Source organism: Heliangelus exortis, chromosome 1, assembly GCF_036169615.1.
Source record: "Heliangelus exortis chromosome 1, bHelExo1.hap1, whole genome shotgun sequence".
NCBI classification, from domain to species: domain Eukaryota; kingdom Metazoa; phylum Chordata; class Aves; order Apodiformes; family Trochilidae; genus Heliangelus; species Heliangelus exortis.
In genome coordinates this window covers 162,657,312-162,682,626 of record NC_092422.1, presented here as the reverse complement: position 1 = coordinate 162,682,626, position 25,315 = coordinate 162,657,312, and the positions used below count along the sequence as shown (strand labels likewise).

General features: G+C 42.7%; 1 protein-coding gene and 1 long non-coding RNA gene across 6 annotated transcripts; one reads left to right on the top strand and one right to left on the bottom strand.

The window, feature by feature from the left end:
* The first annotated feature begins 895 nt into the window (after positions 1-895).
* On the top strand, positions 896-5,905 carry SLC35E3 (solute carrier family 35 member E3). 5 transcript variants are annotated; one of them, XM_071733449.1, is made up of 6 exons: positions 961-1,061; positions 1,106-1,508; positions 1,693-1,803; positions 3,744-3,902; positions 4,849-4,931; positions 5,391-5,816. In XM_071733449.1, the coding sequence occupies exons 2-6, from the start codon at positions 1,119-1,121 to the stop codon at positions 5,575-5,577; spliced, it is 930 nt and encodes a 309-aa protein (XP_071589550.1). In that variant the 5' UTR covers positions 961-1,061; positions 1,106-1,118; the 3' UTR covers positions 5,578-5,816. The 5 variants fall into 5 exon arrangements, 4 of the variants coding, with proteins under 4 accessions (XP_071589552.1, XP_071589550.1, XP_071589549.1 ...); XR_011723883.1 differs by adding an exon at positions 4,128-4,197 and having other exon boundaries at positions 990-1,508; positions 5,391-5,409; XM_071733448.1 differs by having other exon boundaries at positions 971-1,508.
* A 6,802-nt stretch (positions 5,906-12,707) lies between these two features.
* On the bottom strand, positions 12,708-17,647 carry LOC139791333 (uncharacterized). Its single transcript, XR_011723878.1, has 3 exons — positions 17,513-17,647; positions 14,625-15,917; positions 12,708-13,032 (listed from the first exon to the last, which is right to left on the bottom strand). It is a non-coding gene; the product is annotated as an uncharacterized lncRNA (long non-coding RNA).
* Positions 17,648-25,315: the final 7,668 nt, after the last annotated feature.

Sequence of the window (25,315 nt, the reverse complement as noted above, 5' to 3'; positions counted from 1 at the left end):
AAGTAGTGGATTCTCCATCGCCTGGAGATACTTAAAAAGAGACTGGATGTGGCACTCAGTGCCATGGTCTGGTAACTGCAGTGGTAGTGGATCAAGGGTTGGACTTGATGATCTCAGAAGTCCCTTCCAACCCAGCCAATTCTATGATTCAGAGGAAGAAACGGTGAAGAAAGAGCTGCAGCCAGCCCTGCAGGATAGAAGGAAGGGCTCGTGCTGTTCCAATGAACACGGTGGAGTGATTGAAACGCTGAGGTAATCCTGAGCTGGAGGAAAGATGATCAGACCTTGAAAATCACACGTTTAAGATGTTATGATTTATTTATAAACCTTGTCTTGGCCGTGTTTACATCTTAAGCACACGTTTAACTGCTTGTCCCTTAACTGGAGTGTGGAGGGCAGGGGTGTGGTGCTGGGCTTCAGCTCCTTCATTCTGACACTTGACAAAGAATGTCACTCACGCTATACCTATGTGTCCGTGTGTTTTCCATGTGTGCTTATAGAAATCCCCAGCCCAGTTGCCGAGAGGTATTTGCCTCATGGAGACAAGGTGTGTTGCAGCCTCTCCCGCAGGATGGTTGGGCAGGGGTTCGTCTCCCGGTCCACGTTATCCCTAAACTTCGGGTTCGGGATTTACACCGGCATTTTAGCAACGACACAGCACACGTGAAGCCCTTCTCTCTGCAGGACCGGCAGTAGCTCTTCACTTTCTCCCCTTGCTGCGCCTTTCCCCCAGCTCCCTGCATCTCCCCTCCCCGCAGCCTCGCTCTCCGCTCTACCCTTGCGCCTTCTGCCTGCGGAGCGCCTGTTCCCGGGAGCGGTCGGTCGACCCTCCACCCCCGGCCTCACTGGTGCATTCTCCGGTTTACCTTCTGCCTCTCTCTGCCGCTGCCTTGCTCCGGTACCGCCCCGGTACCGCCGCGGGGGGCGGGACCGCAGCTCCTCCTCAGGGGCGGGCGGGGCCACCGGAAGGCGCGGGCCCACGTGTCCCGGCGGAGGAAACGGAGGAGGCGGCGGTGGTGGCAGGGGGGTCCCGGCCGGTGTGCTGGGAGCCGGCGGGCTGCCTCGGTCCCTCCTGCCCGGTCCCCGCTGCCTCGGTCCCCGCCGCCTCGGTCCCCGCCATGGGCTGGCTGCCGGCGCAGGGCCGTCTGGCGGCGGGGCTGCTGGTGAACCTGGCCGCCTCCATCTGCATCGTCTTCCTGAACAAGTGGCTGTACGTGCGGCTGGGCTTCCCCAACCTCAGCCTCACCCTGGTGCACTTCGCCATCACCTGGCTCGGCCTTTACCTGTGCCAGGCTTTCGGCGCCTTCTCCCCCAAGAGCCTGCAGGCTTCGCAGGTGATGCCCTTGGCCCTCAGCTTCTGCGGCTTCGTTGTCTTCACCAACCTCTCCCTGCAGAGCAACACCATCGGCACCTACCAGCTGGCCAAGGCCATGACCACGCCGGTCATCGTGGTCATCCAGAGCCTGGCTTACGGCAAGACTTTCCCTCTCCGGATCAAGCTCACCCTGGTGAGGAGGCTGAGGGGAGCGGGGGAGGGGCGGGCGTCGCCTCAGGATCCCCGTGTCAGGATCTCAGGTATCCCCGCTCCCACCCCCTTCCCTCCTCCCGCCCGTCCTGAGGCGACGCCGAGGGCAGGGACCTGGCCTGAACTCCCTTCCCTCCCTTCCCCTTCCCTTCCTTTCTCCTCCACAGGTTCCCATCACGCTGGGCGTCTTCCTCAACTCCTACTACGACGTGAAGTTCAGCCTCCTGGGGATGGCGTTCGCCACCTTGGGCGTCCTGGTGACCTCCCTCTACCAAGTGGTGGGTAATGGCAGGGCTGGGGGGTAGGAGGGTTGTGGTGGTTGTTCGTCAGGTTGCTTTCCCTCGGTTAGGTCACCTTGAAGCAGCACCCTGCCTTCCAGGAAGCCTCCCTGCTCCGTTATTTATTAAATAAATTTTAAAAACCACACCACAAAATACCCACCCTAAATTATGATGGTCCTTAGGTCACCTTGAAGCAGCACCCTGCCTTCCAGGAAGCCTCCCTACTCCGTTATTTATTAAATAAATTTTAAAAACCACACCACAAAATACCCACCCTAAATTATGATGGTCCTTAGGTCACCTTGAAGCAGCACCCTGCCTTCCAGGAAGCCCCCCATACTCCGTTATTTATTAAAAAAATTAAAAAAAAAACACACCACAAAATACCCACCCTAAATTATGATGGTCCTTAGGTCACCTTGAAGCAGCACCCTGCCTTCCAGGAAGCCCCCCATACTCCGTTATTTATTAAAAAAATTAAAAAAAAAACACACCACAAAATACCCACCCTAAATTATGATGGTCCACCACAACCCTTGGTAAATTAGGGGACTGCTTATCGTTTGGGCTGTAATCTTTAACGTGGCCATCAGCATCCTTTCAAGGGGTGAGGATCACTTTATTGGTAGCACTCTGTTTTTCTAGGGAAATGCAAGTGCCTTGCATTTGAGCCTTTCCCTAGAAAGGACATCTTTCAGTCCTTCAATTAATCCTGTGGTTTATTCACAAGCTATTTACATTTTACCAGCACTTTCCTTCAATTTCGACTGTACACAGTCTAAGGTGATTTTGTAGAAGGTGCATTAATATGTAGGTACAATACAATACAATACAATACAACCTTCCTCACTGATTGTATTTGAAAAAAAATAGGTATATTTGAGGGTTGCCTTTGTTCTTTCTGCTGTCACATTGTACTAGCTGTTCGCAACCAGTACGTTACCAGCCATGACCATAAAAACCTCCTAAACTGGAGTCCTCTGTCATGGTGACATGATAGTCATCATAAATATAAATGTGAATTTCTTTGTGACAGATGTACAGTGACCTCTTTGTAACAGATGTACTCTTTGACCTGTAGAGTGGAAGTTAATAGTTGTCCTGTTTCAGACAGGAGGAGGAGAGAGATGCAGTGTGATAACTTGAAGTGTTGGTGTGTATAATGGATAAACAAAATACCTGAGAAATTATTCTGTAGTTAAAAAAATACAAAAAAACAACCCTTAGAACCCTTAGCAAGTTTATATGCTGGGATCCATGTTGCAAAGTAATTCATAAGTATTAAACTTCAGTATGATATAAAGATGCATCTTTTTCCTTGTAACATCTGTCTTCATAACGATAGATATAAAATTTTTCTTAAAGAATGCTACATTGAAAATCCAAGTTGTAGTCAATTATAGTCAGTATTGAAATGAAATCCATTAAATTTGGAATACACTGTCAAAAGAAAGCCAGGCATTTACTGGTTATGGTAGCTTGTGTGTAGGGGAAAATTTGAAGAAAGGAGCAAAAGCAAAGCAGGTCTCTGCTTAGGCAAAGGTGCTTGGATCACAGAATCTGGAATTATTTTGAAAGTAAAAGACTTGGTATTTTCTTCCCAGCTCTGCTACTTTTTTTGTTCTTCTGAAGTATAACACTTTACCCCCAGACTATGGGAAAAGGGAGGTTTAGGTACTTAGGGGGGGATTCAGTGCCACTGCAGATGATTTTCTCCTCACCTGGTTTCTGTGCTTGCAAGAGGCTATCACTTAGGCCTCCAGCTAGGCAAAGCTAGGAGGTGATCCTTAATCTGTTCACGTAGCATTGACCACACGACACTCCCTCTGTGTTAGTAGCCAGCTTGCTTTTGCTCAGGTTTTCAGTTTGTGTTTTTGTGTTTTGTTTTGGGTTTTTTTTTCTTTCTCATGTTTAACCTCTCTCTCTTTTGGTTTTAGTGGGTAGGAGCTAAGCAGCATGAGTTGCAGGTAAACTCCATGCAGTTGCTGTACTATCAGGCACCAATGTCCTCAGCTATGTTGTTGTTCATCATACCCTTCTTTGAGCCAGTCTTTGGAGAAGGGGGAATATTTGGGCCCTGGACACTTTCTGCTGTGGTAAGGCTTTTATTGACTTTATTTACATAAATAATAATCAATGGTGTAGTTAAATTGGAGAGTAAGATCTGTTTCTTTCTGAAATGGATTTTTGTACAGTCCTTGTCTATGAGGAGACAAGGGGCATGTGCAAGAGAAAAAAACCCAAACCTTGTTGTGTCTGCCCAGCTTCCTCTTAGAGGTCTCTATCAATTGATTTACCTCCTTATTCTTATTTCTGTTTAGAGGGCATCAGAACAACAGGAAAATCTGACAAAATCCAGAAGCTTCCCCTAGTGTATTAAATTAAAAATATGTAAGTGCCCGAGTTCCAGTTCTTACTGTCCACTCAGAAAGAGATAGTAAGCATGCTCACTTGTGACACTCTTAACTCCTCTTCTGTGGAAAGTTGCCAACATTGGTTGTTCTCTAGAAGTGGTGGTTTATTTTCAACAAGAAGGCTGTAATTTCTACCTTGATCCTTGTGTCCAAAAAAGACCCAGTGGGATATTCTTACCACTGCTGATCGTGCAGCTCAGTGATGGGTCCTTTCTCCTAGCACTCCAGTTTATCAAATGAGATAGCAAGTGTTCATCCTAATAAAATTTGCCACTTTTCCAAAATAGTTCTTGCTGTGACCATAAATTAGACTGTTTTCTCAAAGGTAAAGAATGCAACCTCTGGGTGTGTGAGTAGCCAGATTTTCCAAAGTTCTCTTAAACTGTTTGCTGAGAGTAAAGGAGAAGGGGCTGTGGTTACATCAGTGTGCATGGACATGGTACCCTGAGCTGCTCATACACAGCAGCAGTGTCTGTGCCCATTTGAAGCTGTTTCTGTATTTGTTCTCCATCCCTTTTACTTGCCTGAAACTCTGCATTCAGAAGTAAAGGAATCTAAAGAAATGTGGAATGTACCTACAAATGCCCAAAAGTGTGTTGGATTGCTGACTGTGTCCATTAATCCACAGATAATGGTACTGCTGTCTGGAGTAATAGCCTTTATGGTAAACTTGTCTATTTACTGGATCATTGGAAATACGTCACCTGTCACATATCCTTTGTCACCTTAGTTCTCCTGTTTCCCAGATGCATTGTGTTGGGTGTTCATTCAGATTGATTTACTGTGGGAAACCTGTTAGGTAACCTGCCTGTTAATCTTGAGTGATGAGGCTGGAAAAGCACGTTCCTGTCTTGGCATATTTTGTTTCTTGGGCTGGGGTTTGTATAGGTGATGGTGGTTAACTTACTGTCTTAACTTACTGACCTTCAAAGAATATTTACCCAGACTTTGGCTACCTGGGGGAAGTGTTGGCAGGCCAGCTGGTGTGCAGTGTACAAAGGGTGAAAGGCTTTAGGTGGAGGGTGGTTCTCACAGCCACAGAGATGTGGGGAAGTTGCCCGAGTTGAAGTCAGAGGTGACATTATCACTGCATGTTTGGAAGCTCCCAAGTGTTTCTTTTGTGCAAAAGTAGGAAACTGGTGTTTGCTGTTTTCCTTAACAGATGTCTAGGTATAACATGTTCGGACATTTCAAATTCTGCATCACCCTCCTGGGAGGGTGCCTCTTATTTAAGGATCCACTGTCTGTTAATCAAGGCCTTGGGATTCTGTGCACATTGTTTGGCATTTTAGCTTACACCCACTTCAAGCTTAGTGAGCAGGAAAGCAGTAAGAGTAAATTGGTGCAGCGCCCATGAAGCAAGGTTTTCTGGAGATTAATAATATTGTGAAGGAAAACAAGTATTTAAATATGTGTTGATTCTAGAATGTACTAAAATGCCTCATTTATTTAGATCAATCGTTTATGTTTAACTGCCAGGGTTGTTATTCTGTAACTAAACCAAACAATCTGAATTATGTAAAATGCTGGGGTTTTGCCATCTCAGTCCGTTCTGCTGTTTTCATTAAATTTAAATGGTAACTTCAAAGAGAAAAAGGCACACTTCAAATTGCTGTGGAAATGGTACTGAAATAATTACATTTTTGCATACCAAATGAGATCGTGATGGCTCCAGTTATAAAACAAGAGAGAGAAGAAGAAAAGGAATCCTGTCTTTGTGATGATGCCAGTATTGCTGCTGTGAAGAAACTTGGAGGCACCTTTGGTATGTGGTGATGCTTCCTCCTTTTTGTCTGGTGAATGATGAAGAGGAAACATTCTGTGTTCAGGAGTTTTAAAAACAGCTGCCAACTCATTCCTATGTCTGTTTGCTTGCTTATGAATGTTTGGCTTCAACAGTGATGAATTTTGGTTGAAGAAAATAGATAAAACTACAGGTGGAAAGAGGCTTGAGGAGACAATTGGATGGCTTGGAGCCACAGGCCAAACTGTAGAAAAGTAGGAAATCAGGTCTAAACAGTTAATCTTAAATTTTTCTTTTGGTCTTACAGAACATGAAGTCATTCGTATTTTAGAAAATTCTGTTACTGCTTTTATAATTTTCTTTATGCCAACAAGAAATCTTGTAAATACTCATGAGCCTAATAAAATCTCTGATTTTGTGGTAAGAGCCAAACATTTTGCAGCCCCTGCACACAAACACCCGTGCTAAAAATATTGTCAAAGATATCTTCAGGAAGTTCATGGTACGTGATGGATGTGAGGGTTGTCCTGTTCTCTCTCCTGCCTTCAGCCCCACTTCCCTCACCTTTCCCTGAGCTTCACCTGCAGTGGGACCTCTTGGTATTTCAGGGTGAGGCCCGGGGTCAGTGCCAAGTAGGCAGAGTTCCCTCAACAAGACAGTTCCTGGAAACTTAGCAAAGTGACAGAAGAGTGTGAGGCAGGACCTGCTTCTGCTTTATTCAGAAACATTTTGAAAATTATTTTATGGCAGTACCAAGCATTGATTTTGACAACACATAAGAAGTTGATTACTGTTCTATTTAGGAAAAAAAAAAAAGAAAAGAAAAAAAAAGAGAAAAATAACTTCCAGTAAACTTGGTGAGAACATATGTTCACTGGATTTGCAGGGTTAGAACTTATTTGCATTATCTTAATCCTTACGTTTTGGGGTTTGTTTTATCTTCATCTACCTCTAGCAGATTTAAGGAGGGGAATGATGAACAAAAGCAGGTATTTAAGTTTTACAACCACCAACAGAAATTATACCTAGTTCCTCTAAGCTTTTTTACAATAGAGCTAGCAAGTCTTTGTGTAAGAGACGATGCAAATCTTCTCAAGCTTGAAAATTATTTATTCTGTTACAGAGCTTTTGATTTAAGAAAAATTTATTTTTCTGTGTAACCTAAGTTTACACTGTAATGCTCTATATCATTTCAGAGTTAGAAATACCTGGATAATTTTACATCTTTACCAACTGTGTCTTAGAGATTGTATGTGTCCAAGGGTGATTCTTTTTTTTTTTTTTATAAATATATATATGTTTTTATAAATCTATAATTAGTTTAAAAACACAGCCTGGACTACTAAAAGACATGTTCAGGCAGGACATCTCTGGATGCATGTCCTTCAGTGCATACAGTGAGAAAGCCATTTGCATTAATTGGTGCTGTGCACAAGTTCTTCTAAAATGTAGATAGACTGCAAAGACTCATGCAGTGAGAGAACAGCTGAATTAGAAACCTGTATGACAACAGGATTTGGGATGGGACTGATGCAGATGTGAAGAATGAACAAAGCAACCGTGTCTGAAAATAGAAAAGAATCCTTAAGGACAGGAGCAGATATGCAAGAGAAGGTTATCATTAAAACCATACATTATAAACACAGTCTGTTGCTGGAATGTGTAAATCGTGGAGGTCACTTAAGTGACATGATTTTTTTTTCATATGTTCAAGAACTCTCCTGTGGCGTTTACCTGTTGTACCTAACAAATAAAGTACCTTGAACTTTGTCATATGGTTCAAAATATTCAATCTGGGAGGCTTGTGTAATTGTGGGATAAATAGATCTTTGTATGTATTGTTTCTTTGGATATCATCTGTAGGGTGGGAATAAATTTTTAATCACTTGACTGATATCTGCTTATTGCAGGGGTAACAGTTGATCCCTATTTTCTTCTTCTGCTTGAGTTGGACACACTTGTGGGGTCTGGGTGTGCATAATACAAATTGGTGCAACTTGGATTTCTGTCTATAGAAGTATTTCAAGGAGTTTGCACGTTTTGGGGCTGAAGTCATGAAATGAATGAAGCTGCATGACTTCCCTGTGCCAATACAAGGACCCCCATGTACACATACACGTGCTCACCCCCTGACAAACTGCCTGTGGTGCTTTCTTTCACCCCTGTCTCTTTCCACCCACCTAAATCTTTCCTGAGTGCTCCAGGCAATGGGTATTCTCTGTTTCCTTCTCTGTCCTGCACAAGGGTTCCCAGTGCTAAGCCTCCTTGGTGTCATTTTTTCCCTGTGCTAAAGCTGTGCATGCTTCCCCCAGTGCTCAGACCTCTTCCCCCATCCCTTGGGGGAATCTTCCCCCATCCCTACTGGGGAGGAGGCAGCAAAACAAAGGTAACTGTTAGGATGATAGCATTAGGGTAGCTGGCAGTAGCCAACTCCTTCCTTCACAGGCTGACCTATAAGTCAAATTCTTATGTTAGGGGGACTGAATCTTTCTTCAGAAGATTGTAAAACAACTGAGAGAAGGAAAGGGTAAGAGAAAATTAATTTTGGGTGATTTTACTGCAAGCACTGTGGTAACATGCTTGGCCCAGCTTCAATCTTGAGGTCGAGATGGAGTCGTATAAAAACTACTGATACATACCTGATGAGAAGCTTGCTTATTCTAGTTAATATATCACTTTATTATGTTTGCCTGGTAATTACATGTATTTCATTCAGTTTTGGCTTTCATGAAAGAGAAATCAGAAACTTGGCATCTTTAACAACCTGTGGTCACCACCCGGTATGTGCTGTTGGAACTGGAGCTGTGCTACACAAACCAATAGTGGTTACTTTTGGGTTTTGTTTTTACTGCATCTTCTACATTTGGCTAAACTGTGACTGGTTGTTAAATTATCTTTGCTAGCCTTGTCCCTGAGAACACCTTGGAACAATCTACAGAAGGTTTTTTTCATTTTCCCCACAGGAATAGAAAGTGTGCCTTCACTTTGAAGAAACTCAGTTAAAAGCTTTGTGTTACCTTTAGCTTGGGTAACTCAGCACTTGCTCGATTTTGCATCTGGTTTTGTAGGACTTGCTGTGCCAGAGGGTTTTTCCTGTTGCTGGAAACTCCTCTCAGAGGCTGGAGGTGAGTGGTTTGCTGTTGTTACATATATGAAAAGGAGGTTTGTCTTGGGAAGTCTACCTTCAAGACAGAGCTGCAATTCAGGAGGAATGTATCCTCTCTCTGTCTTTCTTCAGTAAATGGATGCCACTGATGGCCCAGGGTTAAAGCAACATTAAAGCCATGTTTGAGCTACCCAAAGTTTTTATTAAACTTTTAAAAACATCCTGGTGGTAGTCAATACCAGTTAGGTACTAAGGTAAAAATCTCACTTTTATAATGTGTTAATAGGAGCTTCAGAAGGGTGTTTTATAACATTTTGGAGTACAATTAATGTCTAACCCATGTCTAGTTTGTTATCATCTGCAAAATCTATGAAAAGGTAATGATGAATTTTGTAACTGTATATTTCTATACAGCTGGGCTGCTGAGAGGGGGCCTTGCTCTTGGCCAGTACTGCTACAAAACACTGACATATTGTTAATATATTTAGTGATTTAGAAACATCCAGCCTGAAATTCACCATTGTACTTAGGAAGAGGAAAAAGACTCACTCTGATAGGTGGAGAGAGGTTTTCTATCTTCTTGCTTTTAACAGCAAGTGTGAGGCTTGCAGCTTGAGGGAATTTGGAAAGCAGGCATTAGTGTCCCTCAAATCACCTTTCAGAAGTTTTTTCTTCCAAGATAGGTTTTTTGCTCCCAGTTTCACAGTCGGTGTCTTACCTGGATTTTAAAAGAAGCAAAGTTTGGATTGCAAACTAGCATGTTTGCTTGTCTTAAGGGATTTTTTCCTCTTAAAATTTTATGCCAGCCATTTGCAACCCAACTTCCCTGTTTAATAAGAAAACAAACAAAAAAAAACCCCAACCAAAGAAAAAGGAATGTTGAATAAATGAAAGGTAGACTGAATATATAGTGATGGTATTTTCTTTTATGTTTTGTGCTAGAATTTTACCCATATAGCTGTAAAGACACAGCTCTGTTTATATCCTGTAATATATATATATATATCTTATAATATATAATAATGTTTACTGTTATAATCAGGTAGATGCACACAAGCACCAGCTTTCTGCACCATACAAATTCATCTCTCCTGCTGATGCTTCCTGATCACAGCCTCAGCCTTCCATCTGACAGCTCAGTCACTGCAAAGATGATTGGGAAGTCAGCCACAGAAGGTTAAGAACATGAAGTGAAAAAATACCAGCAGGAGCTGATATATTCTTGGGTAATGAGGAATCCTATTCTAAGATACAGAGATATCTTACCAGAAGTCCTGTGCTAAGCAGTGGGGAGAGGTGTGGTTTTCTCTCCGAGCAGGTAATGCAAAGAATGCAATAGCTGAATTGTATGAATTCTTGCTATGCTGCAGTAATTAACAGATGAAATTTACACTAGCTTTCAATAATATAAAAATTGAAAATAAAAATGCCATGCAAAAAAAAAAAAAAACAAAACAGCTGCATTCAGAGAGTGTAAAATCTTTGCCAGACTTGTCCCACAGTGATGCTTTGACCTTCCTGAGAGAAGGGAGCTATTGTTCCACCTCCCCTTCACTGGGCTTGGTGAAGGAGTGTTTGTGTTCTGAAAGCTTGTCTGCTTTTTTTCAGCTGTCTCACTTGGTCCAATGAAAACATCACCTCTCCCTGCTGAGCTCCTCTCGCTGAAGTTACTGTTCCTACTTGGATCCAACTGGCTTGGATCATGCTCCTGTCTTGCTCTGGTAGCTGAGAGGTCTGATGGAACATGCTCCATCCCCTCCTGTAACTGCAGTGTCCAGGCAGCCCAGCCCGAAGGGTCATAGTTACAGTCTGCAGTACAACAAGAACTAAAGAAAGGGGGAATGTGATCCCTTTTCATTGTTTTAGTTGCAAGGCTGTTACTAATCCTTTCAAACTTTAGTCTTTGCCATTTCCCCTTACTGGGTGCATAGGAAAGCTCCCTTTCCTGTTTCAGTCTGCCTTTCCTGTATAATTATGCTGTATTTTAGGGAATTCTGGAATTGAAACAGAAATTTTATTCACTGCTCACATAAATGTGTTGACCTTACCCAGTGTTGCTTCTTTTTTTTACCTGGGACCCTTGACAGCCTTCCAATCCAGAGGAAAAAAAAAAATCCTTAAAATACAAAAGGAGTCAGTTTAACCTGAATTAAGAGGTAATTTGCCAGCTCAGGAGTTGCCTGTGCCTGCTCATCTATCTGCACTAGCCCAGTACACTGACAGTCACAGTATCCTTGCTGCCTTGATAGTGGAAAGGCAGGAACAGACATGAAGAGCTTAAATGTAATGAAGGTAAATTACATATTTAAAAGCAAGTAGCAAGGACGATCCAAAGGTTGTTTGTTCATTAGGACTGCAAAGATACAGATGCAGAAAATTGCCCAGTGGCTTCACTGGGATATAAATGCAAGCTTTTCATTTGAAGGCACATGGATCTCCAAGAAATCCAGCAGAGCTGTGTGGGTAACCAGCTCTTGCAGCCTGCAGCTGCAGACTGGCAGTGTCTGAGAAGAGCAGGATTATTTTTGGAACTGTAGACGTCTGTGTCACATCCAGGAAGTGCAGGGAGGAGACCTCTGGTTGAAGCATGGCATAAGAATGTAATTTTTAATGACCTTAGCACAGAAAACGGTTGTATTTTTTTAGTTCCTTTAAAAAAAGGAAAGGCTGAGAAGCCAACTTGTTTGTGGGAGCTGTGTTCTGATTTGGCAAAGCACATGAAGAAATCGTGGCTACTGGGAACACAGAGACAAGTGAGAGGAATATACTGCACATCATATACAGTCAGGCAGGTTTTAAAATATAAGGTCTAAGATTAGATGTTTAACTCCATGATTAGTCATCTGAATAGTACAGCCAGATTTGTCAGTATGAACTTCTTCCCTTCTAGCTGTACTTAGTGGAGAATGGCATGTGCTCAACATTTCCAGAAATGAAGCTGCACAGTTGACAACCATGACATTTTGGTCTCCAACTAAATTAGGTATGCTATTTATCAAGGAAACTGAGTTCTTGTTCTGCTTCCTTACTCTCTTGGTAACATTTTTAATCCTCCTTACTCTTTGGGGAAAAATAAATCATTTGCACACTATTCTTTTCTGTTTTATAACTAGAATGACTGAATAGGTTTTGTTTTACAATACACTGAGGTTTCATATTTTAAACTTTGATGAAGATCGTGTAATTTATCTAAGCATGCACATGTTGATTCCACTCAAGATTTTCTCTCTGAGCAGAAGGGAAAAAAGGCACCAGGGTTATGCACCACCAGCTGGTGTGAAATAGAGCGTTTCTCTCCAAGGAGTGGAAGGGAAATGTTAAGATTTTCTGGGATCCAGAGTGGTTTACTTTTTAAATGCATTGCTTGTGGTGGTTAGTCAAAAAATGTTATTTGTTCATCCAGCTGAGAGGAGAAACTGACAGCAATGTTGATATATCCTCCAGGCAATGATGTTGTATTTCTGAAAACACACTGTGTCACTTTTCTGAGTGGTAAGATGATTTTTCTGATTAGGATTGACAATGTATCAATGTTTTTTAGCTAGTATGATTCCCCACAGACCCACTTCTTCAGCTTCTCTTCAGCTACAGTTTGTGTAAGACTTTGGTCTGCAGGTAGGGGAAAAAAAAAAAAAAAAAAAAAAAAAGCCTGAGGGGAGAGAAATGTAGGTTTGTTTCCCAAACAAAGCCTGATAAAGACTTTTCCAAAGGCTTTCTTTTCTAAAGGCTATGTTGATTCATGGATAGCTTTGCATTTATCAGGAGTAGACATAAAAACCTTCATTCTGTACCTCTAAACCCACAGTCTCATCAAGGTCCAGCCAACAGCAGTGGGTGGACACATGGGGGGTTGGCAATCAGTTGGGGTCTCTCAGCACCTACGGTAAGTAGTGTTTCTAGAACTATATGCAAGATTACAGAACCAGCTGTACTTGGGTGCCATTCAGACCTCATCTTGGGTGCTGAAGAGAGAAAATAAAATACAGGTAAAAAAAGAAAAAAGAAAGAAGTAAGGAAGAAGCAGATTTGGTGAAAGATGTGTGCTTAGCACACGCTGCATGAGGTGGCAGTCAGTGGAGTGGGATGTTACTGCTCGCTGAAAGGCACATGTCCTTCTCCTCCCCATTATCAAACCTTGGACACTTGCTTTGCCCCTGGGTCTGTCTCAACTTGGAGGTTCATCTGAGCCCCTGCGAGGCAGAATACTCGGGACTGGCTCAGACAGCAAGGGGAGCCCTTGCTGGGCAGGCAGGGAAGTTCCAGTGCTGAGCCAAGGGAGGAGAGTGACACCACACGGCTACAAACAGGGCTGCGGGCAGCGGGGTGGGGAGGAGGCACCTCTATCAGATACCACGTCTACACACCCAGCCTCAGAAGGGAGGTTTTCAAGCAGAAGGTTTCACACATAAATAAAACTGCAAGAAAGCCCCGATTTCACGTACAGACACCATCATCTCTGCCAGAAGCCCTCAAAGAGTTGTCTCAAGTGCTCCCTAACATATTTATGTGCCTATAAGTGGTCTGGGAGGCTGCCTGCCTCTGCAGCCTTCCATGGACTGCCAGCTCTTTTGCCTTGTCCCCTGTATGCAGGGAAGATCTTTGGGAGGCTTGTATGCTGCTCCTATTTCTCAGTGTGCCGTATTTAGCTGAACCAGTCCATGCTACATCAGCTATTTTTGTTTCCATGAAGACAGTTTTACTCATTTGAAAGTCCATAATAATTCACAGGGCATCACACAAATCAGCAATCCTTGAGATACTGTTTTTAAAGACTGGTTGATTTTCTAGTCATTTACTTGTCCCTAAGAAAGCCTTGATTTGTATATCTTGTAGGTAAGTATCCTCAGTGTTTTTATTGAGTGTAAAAGTATGATAAGCAGTCCCCTAAACTCCAGAGTTTCCTTTTAAAAATGGATGTAAATCAATGCATATAAAGATATTTAAATAAATTATTTTAGGATGTGACATCCTGATTGACAAACAGGATTTAACATTTGGGGGATAGGAATGACTGAAGTGAAAGAAACTTTCAGGAAAGACTTTTCTGCACAAGTAGCTTGACAGGACTGGGATTTAGCAGAAGCCAGAAACACGGTGCTCTAAAGAGCCATTGCTTGCACTGAAAATCAGAACCAAACCCTAGTAAAAACAAGAGCTGATATGTGTTTGTAGAGTATAGAAAAAAACCCACAACGTTTCATCAGCTGTGCTGCAGTCACCCTTTTGGTCTTGCATGAAGCAATGGTAAAAAAGAACTCTTGACTTTTATTCCATGTACACATGCTCACTGACAGTGATGTGAGACAGTCTGGCTCTCCAGCTACTTGGGGTTCTGCTTTTCCAGCAGAAAGAACATCCCAGAGGTCCTTTCCCATCTGTGTCAGCAAAGAGCAATGTGCTCCCATGCTGTGCTGCCCCCTGGATGCAATCATTTGAGTAAAAGTTGAACAATATGGACTGTGAACTGAACCCACAGAGATGTGGGTAGTGGATCCCTGTGACTTCCCTCTGAGTTACTGTGTTGCAGGGGCAGTAACTTCCTCTAAACAAGTACCATCAACATCAGAGGGAAGTGATGTCTTGGGCTGGAGCAACTTTATTTGCTAGAACTGCTTGATGAAAGCTGTAATACCCACAGGAAACCATGCTTCCCAGTAGGTAAAGAAATATCAAGATTGTAATTTTGAAACTGCATGGGGAAAAAGTTGGAAAGTGATGGAAAGATAACCCCCAAGATAAAAGAGGGTCTCACTAACTCTTCTATCAAAAAGAAAAAGTTGGCACAGTAAAATGAGTGCATTTGCTGTCACAAAGGGAAATGCTAAATATGCAGCTGGGACATGGTCTCTGCAGATTCCCAGATGTACATTTCCAAAGAAGCTTTCACAGAAAAGAACAGGTTCAGCTTGAAGTACAGAGCAAATGAGCTATAAAAAAGAACAGCCTGCAAACTACCATCAGAAATGTCTTCACCAGTAGAATCAGTCCAACTCATCTTGCAAAAAAATTGTTCAGCTTCTTTGTAACACACGAAAAGCTGGCGAGGGATATCTAAAGTAACTATCAGTAGTAATGTGTACTCTTTACTTCTCCCTAAGCAACACCTGGGGGAAGCTTCTGGGAATTTGGACCCAGTTCTATCACTGGAGATACTGCAGGGCCTTATCAGTTCAGGTGCAATTAAAATTGCATACTGCAATTAACAGCAGGACATTCAAGGTGGGGTTACTTGATAAGGGAAAGATCACTGGCTGCCTGCCTTCAGAAGGCATCATTTCCCCATTTCCACCTCCAGTTTTACTTCCAGCTGTGTGTTCCTCCTGCTTTCCTTGTGATACCCCATATGCTCATGTGCCCACATGATAAGGGAAGCTGACATACTAGCAGCAAATAAAAGTAAATAGGCTGCTGTTGAATCAGCTAAATCTGTGGTCAAATGAGCTAAAGCCAGCTCAGAGAAATACTTGGCTGGGAATGCACAGCTCCTGGCAAGGCCATTGTTTCAACAGGGCATTCAACAGGCTCAGGACATTCTTTCAGTGAGATATGTGATTGATGGGTTTAGCTGCATCACCTAACAGTGCAAGGTGGGTAAGCCAATCCAACACCACATTGCTTCCAAAGAAAGTCACCATCAGAGTTTGCAGCCAGCAGTGAGGAGACAGAACAGGACATCTCCTTCACGGTGGTGTGCTCTGAAATCAGTCAGGCTCTCTGTAAGCTTCACCTTCAGTAGTGAAGCCTTCAGCTAGCTGAAGTAGATCCCAGCTTTTCCCCTGCTTACCTGTCTACTACAATTTGGGTGATGTCTTGACCCTGTTCCTGTGTAACTACTCAGGGAGCTGATCTGCAGAAAAAAAATACATTATTTCTCAGGTGTGCCAGATTGCTTTTTTCCACTTTATGCCCTAGAAGCACAAATATCTGTGTCAGTATACTAGAAGGGGCAGCAAGAGCATGAGAATAGATCTCTGTGAAACAACATGCTGACCAAGGAAATGCATGCTAAATTTTCACTATCTCACCACAACTTTTTAGTGTGACTGTGCAACTGAGTAAGTCCCACAGCTGACAGGATTCTTTGAGCAGTGCATCTATAATAGAGAATGTGGCTGACTAGAGGCCAACAAGAGGATAAGACAGGTCCAAGTCAGTGACTCTGCAGCTTTACCTACATCCCATCCAGTAAGAAAGAAGAAATTAGCTATTGTGGCATTTCCTGCATTGAATGAGTTAAAAATCAGGATGGGCAATTATCTGCTAAAAAGGGATGGCCTGTATTGTACCAGCCCTTCAGTTGATATTGAAGAAAACAAGTGTTGTCATGCATCTTCTTAAAACTGTATTTTTGGTGCTGAAAGCCAAAAGACCTGTGCTCTTAAATAGTTCACTGCACTGCATTTCTGGTTATGGTTGTGCACGTTTTACTTATGTGGGGAAACTGCAGGCTGTCTCCTGACAGCTGAGTAACAGTGCAGCAATAACTTACAGACCCACAACAGTGGATTTGGGATTTTTCCTGTGTGAGTAACACTACTGTGATGTCTTTCTCTCAAAATGTTCTACTGTGCTGCTTCCCCTCTGGCCTTGGCTCATATCTGAACCACAGGGTGTTAAGATAAGTGTGGCTGGTCAGAAGACAAAGCCCAGTGCCTGTGTATCTCCTTAAGTACACAAATAAAAGGGCAGAAGAAATGTGATTTTATGAAATGGCCAAGAAAAATGCACAAAATCGAAGCTATCACAGCTGAAAAACTTATTTTTAAATAGCGGGGGTGATCTAAATTGTGCTAAGATGGACACTGTGAAACCAGTTGAATACTAAAAAGTCCATGCACTTGCTTTCTCTGCAAGATACAACTAGGATACTAACACTTCAATGGAAAAAAAGGGAAGTACAGAACAGCATTTTCCATGGCTTCTTCATCTGCAGTCAGAGTTTAGTTTGTGTCCTGGCTTTCCAGAGGAATCAATGGGTTTGAACAAGTTTTTTCCATTTATTTGTAAGAGCCCTTCTCTGTGTGCAGTAGATGGAAAAAACCCTTTTCCTCCACTAGATGGCAAAATCACCAACGAACCTTCACTGACAAACCTCACAAAATCAGCATGTGATTTAAGGCTGAAGGCTTGTAAACAGAGGTAATGGCTTTCAGACGGGTTCATGGAGCCAGGGGAGGTGGTAGAAAAACAAGTTTAATGGCACAGACAACCCTCAAAAATTCATATTGCGTCTGGATTGATACTTGCTCTTTCCCTCCCAAGCCCTGAACCTTGTGTTCCTGAGACAGAGACTGTGGATGTTACACTGATCTGTATCACCCATCAGCACTTAGAAACAGGTTTCAGGTTGTAGGGCAGCTGGGGTGGGGGATTCCCCTTGGTTTTCCTGTTTCATACTTAATTAAAAAAAAAATAATTATTCTGGTAACAAAAACAACCCACATAGAAGAAGTACTTGTCTTGTTCAGTTTTCTGTAGTGCAGCTGAACCCATCAGAGTCCTCCTCAGGCTGAAACATGCCACATGCTGTACTGGGTGGATTTCAGGTGGAAGCTATAAAGAACTGAAACTGTACAGTGAAAGAAGAAAGGCAGGACATTAAAACACTTTAAAAATTAGTAAACCCTTTTGTTATATGCTTCTTTTCTGCTCCAGTTCTACATTTTCACATATAATTACCAAAAATTACAACACATGAGAGTGTATTTGCAGACTAGTTTGCAAGCTTTTCAAATGAAAGGATTTTTTTTATATAGAGTATATAAAATATATATTAAATTTTAAAATCAGCAAAGACATGGAGGGGAAAAGAGGCAAATAATAGGGAAATACTGAGATAAAAACACTGTAGGGAACAAAATGGAGAAATATGAAGGTAAATGTGAAAAAACAAGCTCAATATAGTGCTGGTCATCCAAGCTACTGCATGGCACCAAAGCCCAGAATGCCAAAATCCCACTGTCTTGGGGTTTCTTATTGTACTGTAAAAGTGGAAAACCTATATGAGAGCTTTCCCTTTGGTTTCTGTGACTGTCATGTTCCAGGCATACAGCTTGGCATGAGCAGATTAATCACCAAGGCTGTTGCAGCAGAACTGCTCACTGCATCTCTGTGGGTCACAGGACTCCTTCCAGGAACACCCAGCTATCTTTTCAGCCAGCCAGCTCAGTTCCCTAAAGTTATCTGGACCTTTGGAAGAGTCTAGGTGCTTACTCTTAACCCCTTGCACCTGGTCTTACAATCTTCCACAAAAGGAGGGATTTTTCTATGGTAGATTGCCATTGAAAGACAATTTTTTGCAGAGATCTTCAGATCTCTGAAATCTTTACTGACATTTGCCTGTTCTGTCACATAAGAAAAGTATCTCCTGCTTTAGTTTCCCTTGACAGTAGTAGACCATTAATTCTGAGAGATGAGGTTTACTCTCTACTTTCCCAGGCCTTCTGTAATGGACATCTGAACAGAAAAAAAAGAACTGTAGGTGAACTGTGAGTAGCTGCAGATGGGAAATTGATACAATTGATGCACAGATGGAGCCTAAATGCTGAAGCTAAAGAGCTGCTTTCCATGTTTTTGTGAGAGCTGGGACAAACCTTGAGGATCCATGGAAGGAACAGGTCAAACAAGGCCATTAAGAACATCATTGAATAAACAGCTTTTATCACATCCTTAACATTCATTAATATGGTTATGTCATACTGATAAGATACTTGGACAATCCTGTCATGTTGCTGCCAATGGAGAGCAACATCACTGGTTATGTTCTTTGTGGAGATGCAAGTACAGAGAAGACTTATGTGTGGACTGGAGGAAATAAATCACATTATCAGCCATAAGAAAAAAAAATAAGGGATGCAAGTTCTCAGATATTTCAGAAATCTGCAACCTCCAATTCCAACTACTACTAAGAAGAAATCTGGGGAAAGATCACTTAAGATCTTTGGCTTGCTACAACTATATCAGAAGTAGGCATGTTAGGGCACTTAAAAGAGAACCTCTGTCTATGTCATGTGTAGCTCTCCTTCCCTTTGAATCTTTTTAAAATGTACTGCTTAAAACAAATAATTAAAACCAAACAAACAAAAAACCAAACAACTTTACTGCATATTCATTATGCTATGCAAACTTAAAAGAGCACAAGATCACATGCTTGGGGATGACTGCCTCTCCAGTATAGCCAGTTTTCTGTGTAAAGCTCAATATGTTTGAGATATAAAGCACTGTCTCACGGACTACTTTGCCTGGTAGGTAAAAGGAAAACTTGGTACAAGTTTCACCAATTAATCCATTTTCTACTCTGCCAGCTTGTCATTCCTGTACCTATATGCACTGGTTTTCCATCTAGAAAACCTGCCTTTTTCTTACATTTCTTTCCCATGAAAGAACCAACTACAGACACCATCTTGAAGTGGAGAGAAGAAGAGAAATGGATAACCACCTGCCTGGTGATGAAGTTAGGCAGTGACTTGGGTTTGCTTGTTCACAAAGGAAGCAGTGCAGTGCATGCACACTCACTATAGGGAGATCATGGATTTATCCTTCTTCCTGGCTTGGATCTCAAGTGGAGTTTTGGTTGATTTGCTGTGATTCCAGATACTCCAGGCTCTCTGAGAATGTCAAAGTTTATGGGTTTCATCAACAAAATGTCAGTTTTGGGTCAGAAAAGTCCCTATTGCTATAGACACTGAAAGATGACATAGTTACACAGCACAGCACAGTTACAGCTCACCTCCTGGTAGAACTGCACCAGTTCCCTCCCATATATTGTGCTGATGTTACCACTATTCCCTCAGTCCACAGAGAGAACCTCTTTGTTTTCTTGGCATGAATGTGTTCCTTCCTTAGCTGTTGTTGTTTCATGTTTGTGTTTAAATGAGTACTGATTTACAGGCAGGCAACTGGACAGTATAAAAACCTCCTTGCTTAGCAACAAGCAGTTGCATCCCAGCAATTAGTTGGTGAGGCAAAATTTCACCAGGATCCACCTGGATTGAGAGAGGACATAAAGGAAAATGTGGATTGGGTAACCAGAAAAGAAACATGGTTCTTCAAAAATATAACTTAGCAAGGTATAAGAGTTTATTTCAGCAGATATATGCATCCATGCCTGATTTGGGGGAGATTTCTTCTCAAAGAAATTCCTCTCCTCAGCAACCCCACTTCTAAAGTAGGGGTTTGAGTATACATTCAGGACTGAAAACATAGCCCTGTCTGTGATGGCAAGGGGACTCTTGGAGGGAACTAGTCAATAAAACCTTAAAGGTTTCAAGCTGAAGCTACCCCAGGTACTAGTACTACATCTAGGAAACACTCCAGCCTACTTTTCTAGCTACTTGCATTGCTGTTTCACTGGATGTTAAAAGCTGCATTGGCAAAGCTATGCTTTTGGAAGCCAATTTTGGAAGTGCTTTTTGGAAGCCAATTGATGCCAGCAGCCTGGCAACTTTGTAATTCACAAGCAAAATCAATTTAATTAGCAAAAGTGCCGGGTCCTGCACTTTGGCCACAACAACCCCATGGGGAGCTCCAGGCTGGGCACAGAGTGGCTGAGAGCAGCCAGGGAGAAAGGGACCTGGGAGTCTGGATTGACAGGAAGCTGAACATGAGCCAGCAGTGTGCCCAGGTGGCCAAGAAGGCCAATGGCATCCTGGCCTGGATCAGGAACAGCGTGGCCAGCAGGTCCAAGGAAGTGATTCTGCCCCTGTACTCAGCCCTGGTGAGGCCACACCTCGAGTCCTGTGTCCAGTTCTGGGCCCCTCAGTTTAGGAAGGAGATTGAAGTCCTGGAGCAGGTCCAAAGGAGGGCAACCAGGCTGGTGAAGGGACTCGAGCACAGATCCTATGAGGAGAGGCTGAGGGAGCTGGGGCTGTTCAGGCTGGAGAAGAGGAGGCTCAGGGGAGACCTCATCACTCTCTACAACTCCCTGAAAGGAGGTTGGAGCCAGGGGGGGTTGGTCTCTTTTCCCAGGCAACTCTCAGCAAGACAAGAGGGCACGGTCTCAAGTTGTGCCGGTGGAGGTTTAGGTTGGACATTAGAAAGAATTTCTTTACTGAGAGGGTGATCAAGCATTGGAATGGGCTGCCTGGTGAGGTGGTGGATTCTCCGTCCCTGGAGATATTTAAAAAGAGACTGGATGTGGCACTCAGTGCCATGGTCTGGTAACTGCAGCGGTAGTGGATCAAGGGTTGGACTTGATGATCTCTGAGGTCCCTTCCAGCCCAGCCAATTCTATGATTCTATGAAAAAGAGTGCTGAGCTTTTCTTAGTAGTGCATAGCTCTTTCTGCATCAAGTAAAACAGAGCAGTCAGTAAATCTGTTTCAACCAAACATCAAATTGTGGAGCAGACCATAAGAAGGTCTGCAAGGGAGGATGGTATGGCAGCTTGGTGGTGCAAAATCAAGGATATATTCCTTGTGTAACAGGCAGGTAGAAAGCAAGCATGGGAGCCTGCGGAGGGGATGAGGACAAATGGGTTAGAAAAGCTGGGACCATTCTAGGAGATACCTGATCAGATGCATAGAATGGGTTTGAGGTAAGAAGCTGCTTGTGTCATGTAACACCTAGCTGGGTTTTGTTGTTAGTAACAAACAGTTCAAGTAACTGCCAGACTGTTAAAATAAATTTTTGTCTTCCCCTCCTCTAACCCAAACTGCAGCCTGACTTTAGTAGTACTTCAGCCTGACCTCATTATCAGCTGTAGCTTTTTCCATGCATGGTGTCCCAAACAGATTGGGTTTGGACTGCATGCTGGGTTTGTTCTCAGCTTCTCCTACATCCAGGCTGTCCCTCATTATCTTTCAAGAGTGTTTCCTCAAGAGCTTCTGAAAGGCATCCTATCCCTCTGTGAGTCCTCTTAACCTGTGCACACCCCACACACATTTCTGGGCCACTCCCTTGAACAAAAATGTGGTTTGTGCCAGACAGTTGAATGACAACTGAATATTGAATTAATAGAACAGTTCTAAACTGAATTTGGGTCATCCCGGTTTGCTTAAACAAGGCAGGTGACCATTGTTAACTGAAGCTTTCTCTGAGTTAATTACATTCAATCAAGTACTCCTGCAGGAGGAGATACCACTGATTATTTAACTTTCACAGCTAGAGATTAGTAAAGCAGGGAATGGTCACAATGTAGCCACATACTTCACCCCTGCTTAGCAAGAGTAGAAGAAAAACAGTTTCTTCCCTCAGTAATGCTCCTAACCAGAACTACTGAGAATAAGCAGAGGCTTTTTTTGACGTTTTTCCCTTTTTGTCCTTTAGAATCACTCCATGAGCTCCAAAAGTGAGGACTTTCTAAATAGAAAACTAGAAGTGATAGAAAAAAAAACAACAAACATACAAATATTTCATCCTGTGTTAGATACCAAGCACTTCTAAGCAGAAGTTCAAGATAATTGATGTATATTTTTTTGCCAGCTGGCCTCCCTTCAAAAGGCATACACTATTGTTTTATTTAATTTTATTTGTGGCTGGTTGAGCTGCCACGAAATAAGAATCAGATTTGGGCAGACAGACTACCAATGCCTCCCAGAAGCACAAAGGAATGCCCGTGCAAGTAAACAAAAGCAGAACTGCTGTCTTCTGATGTGGGATTGCTCCAGCTCCAAGTAGTTTTGAAACAGCTTGTACTTAGAGCTTTCAAGAGCAGGGCACACCTGAACTGAGTGCCTGTGGGAGGGATGTAAGAACTTGTGAAACAGCTGCTAGAAAAACATTTTGTTTGAGATCATCTTTGCCCGTCCACCTGAAGTGATTTTGTATTTTTAAAAATAAACAAGGTTGAATCTGAAATTATGCAAATGTAGGAAACTGCCGAGCTCATAACCCAACCAGAAAGTACTGCAGGTAGTTGGGCCCAGGGGTGCACACAAAGTGAAGCTGCTGAATGCCTGCTGTACCAGCCAGGCTGCAGAGCAGCTGCGGTGGCTGGCAAGGGCAGAGCAGCCCTGGGCAGCTCAAAACCACAGCTCTGCACATCAGAAAAACACGAATTTAACGAAGTACAGCTTAGTGTTCCCTCTTAAATAGCTGCAATAGCACCATGTGTGGTCTTTGGGTTACCACTGCTCCTATGAGCCTTGAACTTGGTTCCTGCTTGTCATTAAAGCCTGTTCAGTATTGCCCCTGGGAAGGCTCTGCCCCCTTTCTTTTAGTGGAAAATGGGTGTAATTTATAATAAGAAGTTTCTGGTGGTGTCACCTCTGCATCACAGTAGGTCTTGGCTTTTGATGTGTATCTTCCCTGAACTGAATACACTATTACTGCCATGAGGATTTCTTATCATTATGCTTTTTTCTTACTCAAGAAAACAGGAACGTCAAGAAAACAACGGAATTCTTTCTCCCGTGTTTGCACAGACATGTCCTGACCCACTGTCTGGTGTGTGGGGTCATGGCTGCAGCAGACAGGCCTGGCAGAAAGCCCTGTGAAGCCACACATGCCCCAGCTGCACTTCAGCATCCTTTTTCCTCTTGCTCTGCCTGATAATCTGCTGCACATGACTGATCACAGCTCTGTGACACACTAACAGAGATGCAGTCCAACTAAGGCTGTGGAAAGGACACATCAGCAAAATGTAAGGCCCCAGAACCTTTTCTTTTTTTTTTTTTTTGGTGGTGGAGCAGTTGACAGACGGGACACAAGGTTAACCCAGTATTGGTCAGCTAAGAAGCAGCAAATGGGTTGAAGGTGAGAGCTGACAAACCCAGGCCACCCATGCCTCTGATCCTCTGATCAGTATCATTTGTGATGCTGAAGAGGCAGCAGCCAGGGAAGAGTAAATAGGGCATGTTGGAAAAAAAAAAAGAATTACAGTGAGGAACAAAACCATGAAATTTTGGAGTTTATGTCTTTAACAGTCATTTCATTTACTTGAGTTGGGCATCGCCCCTGCAAGCAAAGCAATCCATCTTTCCTCTGTAATCTGCAAGCATTAAACAATGAAATGTCCACAGTTAGATTCTGAATTCATATTAAAAAGGGTCTCATACTGTGTCAGTTAACCACAATGTAAAGTGGATCTCTTCAGCTGAGGCAGTTGGGCTACAGATATTTTCTGTAACATTATAAATGAAATACACAAGTAGGGGCCTGCTGTACAATGCCTCTTTTTCTTTTTATGACCTTGAAATAGCAGAGAAGTCAGGTCTCGTAATTATACAAGCTTATTACTCACTCTTCAAGTAAAAATTTTTAATTATTCTTGTCCTGAATTATCAAGCATAAGAAAATAATTATGAATGTTGATGACACAGCATGTGCTGTGTTAGTGACAAACAGGAGAGAGGTGGTGCAGCACTGCATATCAGAAAGTACCCCCCTGTCTCCCTGAGCAAGCACAGAGTGTTTTACCTACTTGCAGCCTCCACGTACTTGAGATTAATCTGTCTGTGAGAAGAAGATAAGATTGTCCTTGAAGACTGATAAAAATTACAGACAGAAACTGTTTTTGTTTTAATCCTTTGAAGTTAATGAATCAGTAAGAAGAGTTATTATTGAAAGAATCACAATTTTATCTCACAGTCATTGGTCATTAGGTGTTTTTTTGTTGAGAAGGTGAAAAAGAAAGCCCTAGTTACCAGTTTGATAAGTCTTGGACTGTAGAAAATTAATTGCTAATTTAAAAAGCACCTTAATTTCCACACAGCCTTAGCAAAATGATACTGTGGTTTGGGGAGAATTACATAAACACTCTGTTATTTTTGTTTTGCTTCAGTTGAATAAAAATCATTTAGTATAGGAATTAAATAGTCCTTGTGCCACATCAGAACAAGACTGAGCATCAATAGTAACTCTGTTAAGTGTTGTATCAACTGAATGTAGGCATTCAGTTCTATCCTCCTGAATTTTTGTGTACAGGTAATTTTCTTCTCATGATGAAGCTAGCTAGCTAAGGATCTCAGCAATTGGGGTGCTGGGTGAAAATGAGCAGGTATCTGTCTTGGCCAGTGGCAGGACATTCCACTTAAACCAGATTTCTGTTAGCCTTGAAACTCAAGTGCCAACAGGAGGTGACCATGCTTTGCAAAATTCTGGCAGCTTCTCTCACTTGAAGCCCCTCACTAGACCTTGAGCTTTAAGCTCCAGAGGGATAACAAGCTCATCTTGAAAATCCATCACCACACAAATATCTAGATTTAAACCACTCCTGGAATTTTTACAAGGTGCCATGGCTGCTGACAATCTGTATTTGACCAATGGACAAGTCCAGGCAGTTGTCCACTGCTTGTTTGGACAAGTG

What these genes read in the sequence shown, in the direction of transcription:
- SLC35E3 (XM_071733449.1), top strand. Translation starts at nt 1,119, where the DNA reads ATGGGCTGGCTGCCGGCGCAGGGCCGTCTGGCGGCGGGGCTGCTGGTG. An exon ending in CCTGGACACTTTCTGCTGTG is followed by an intron (nt 3,903 to 4,848) that starts GTAAGGCTTTTA and finishes ATTAATCCACAG; the next exon opens with ATAATGGTACTGCTGTCTGG. An exon ending in GGAAATACGTCACCTGTCAC is followed by an intron (nt 4,932 to 5,390) that starts ATATCCTTTGTC and finishes ACAGATGTCTAG; the next exon opens with GTATAACATGTTCGGACATT.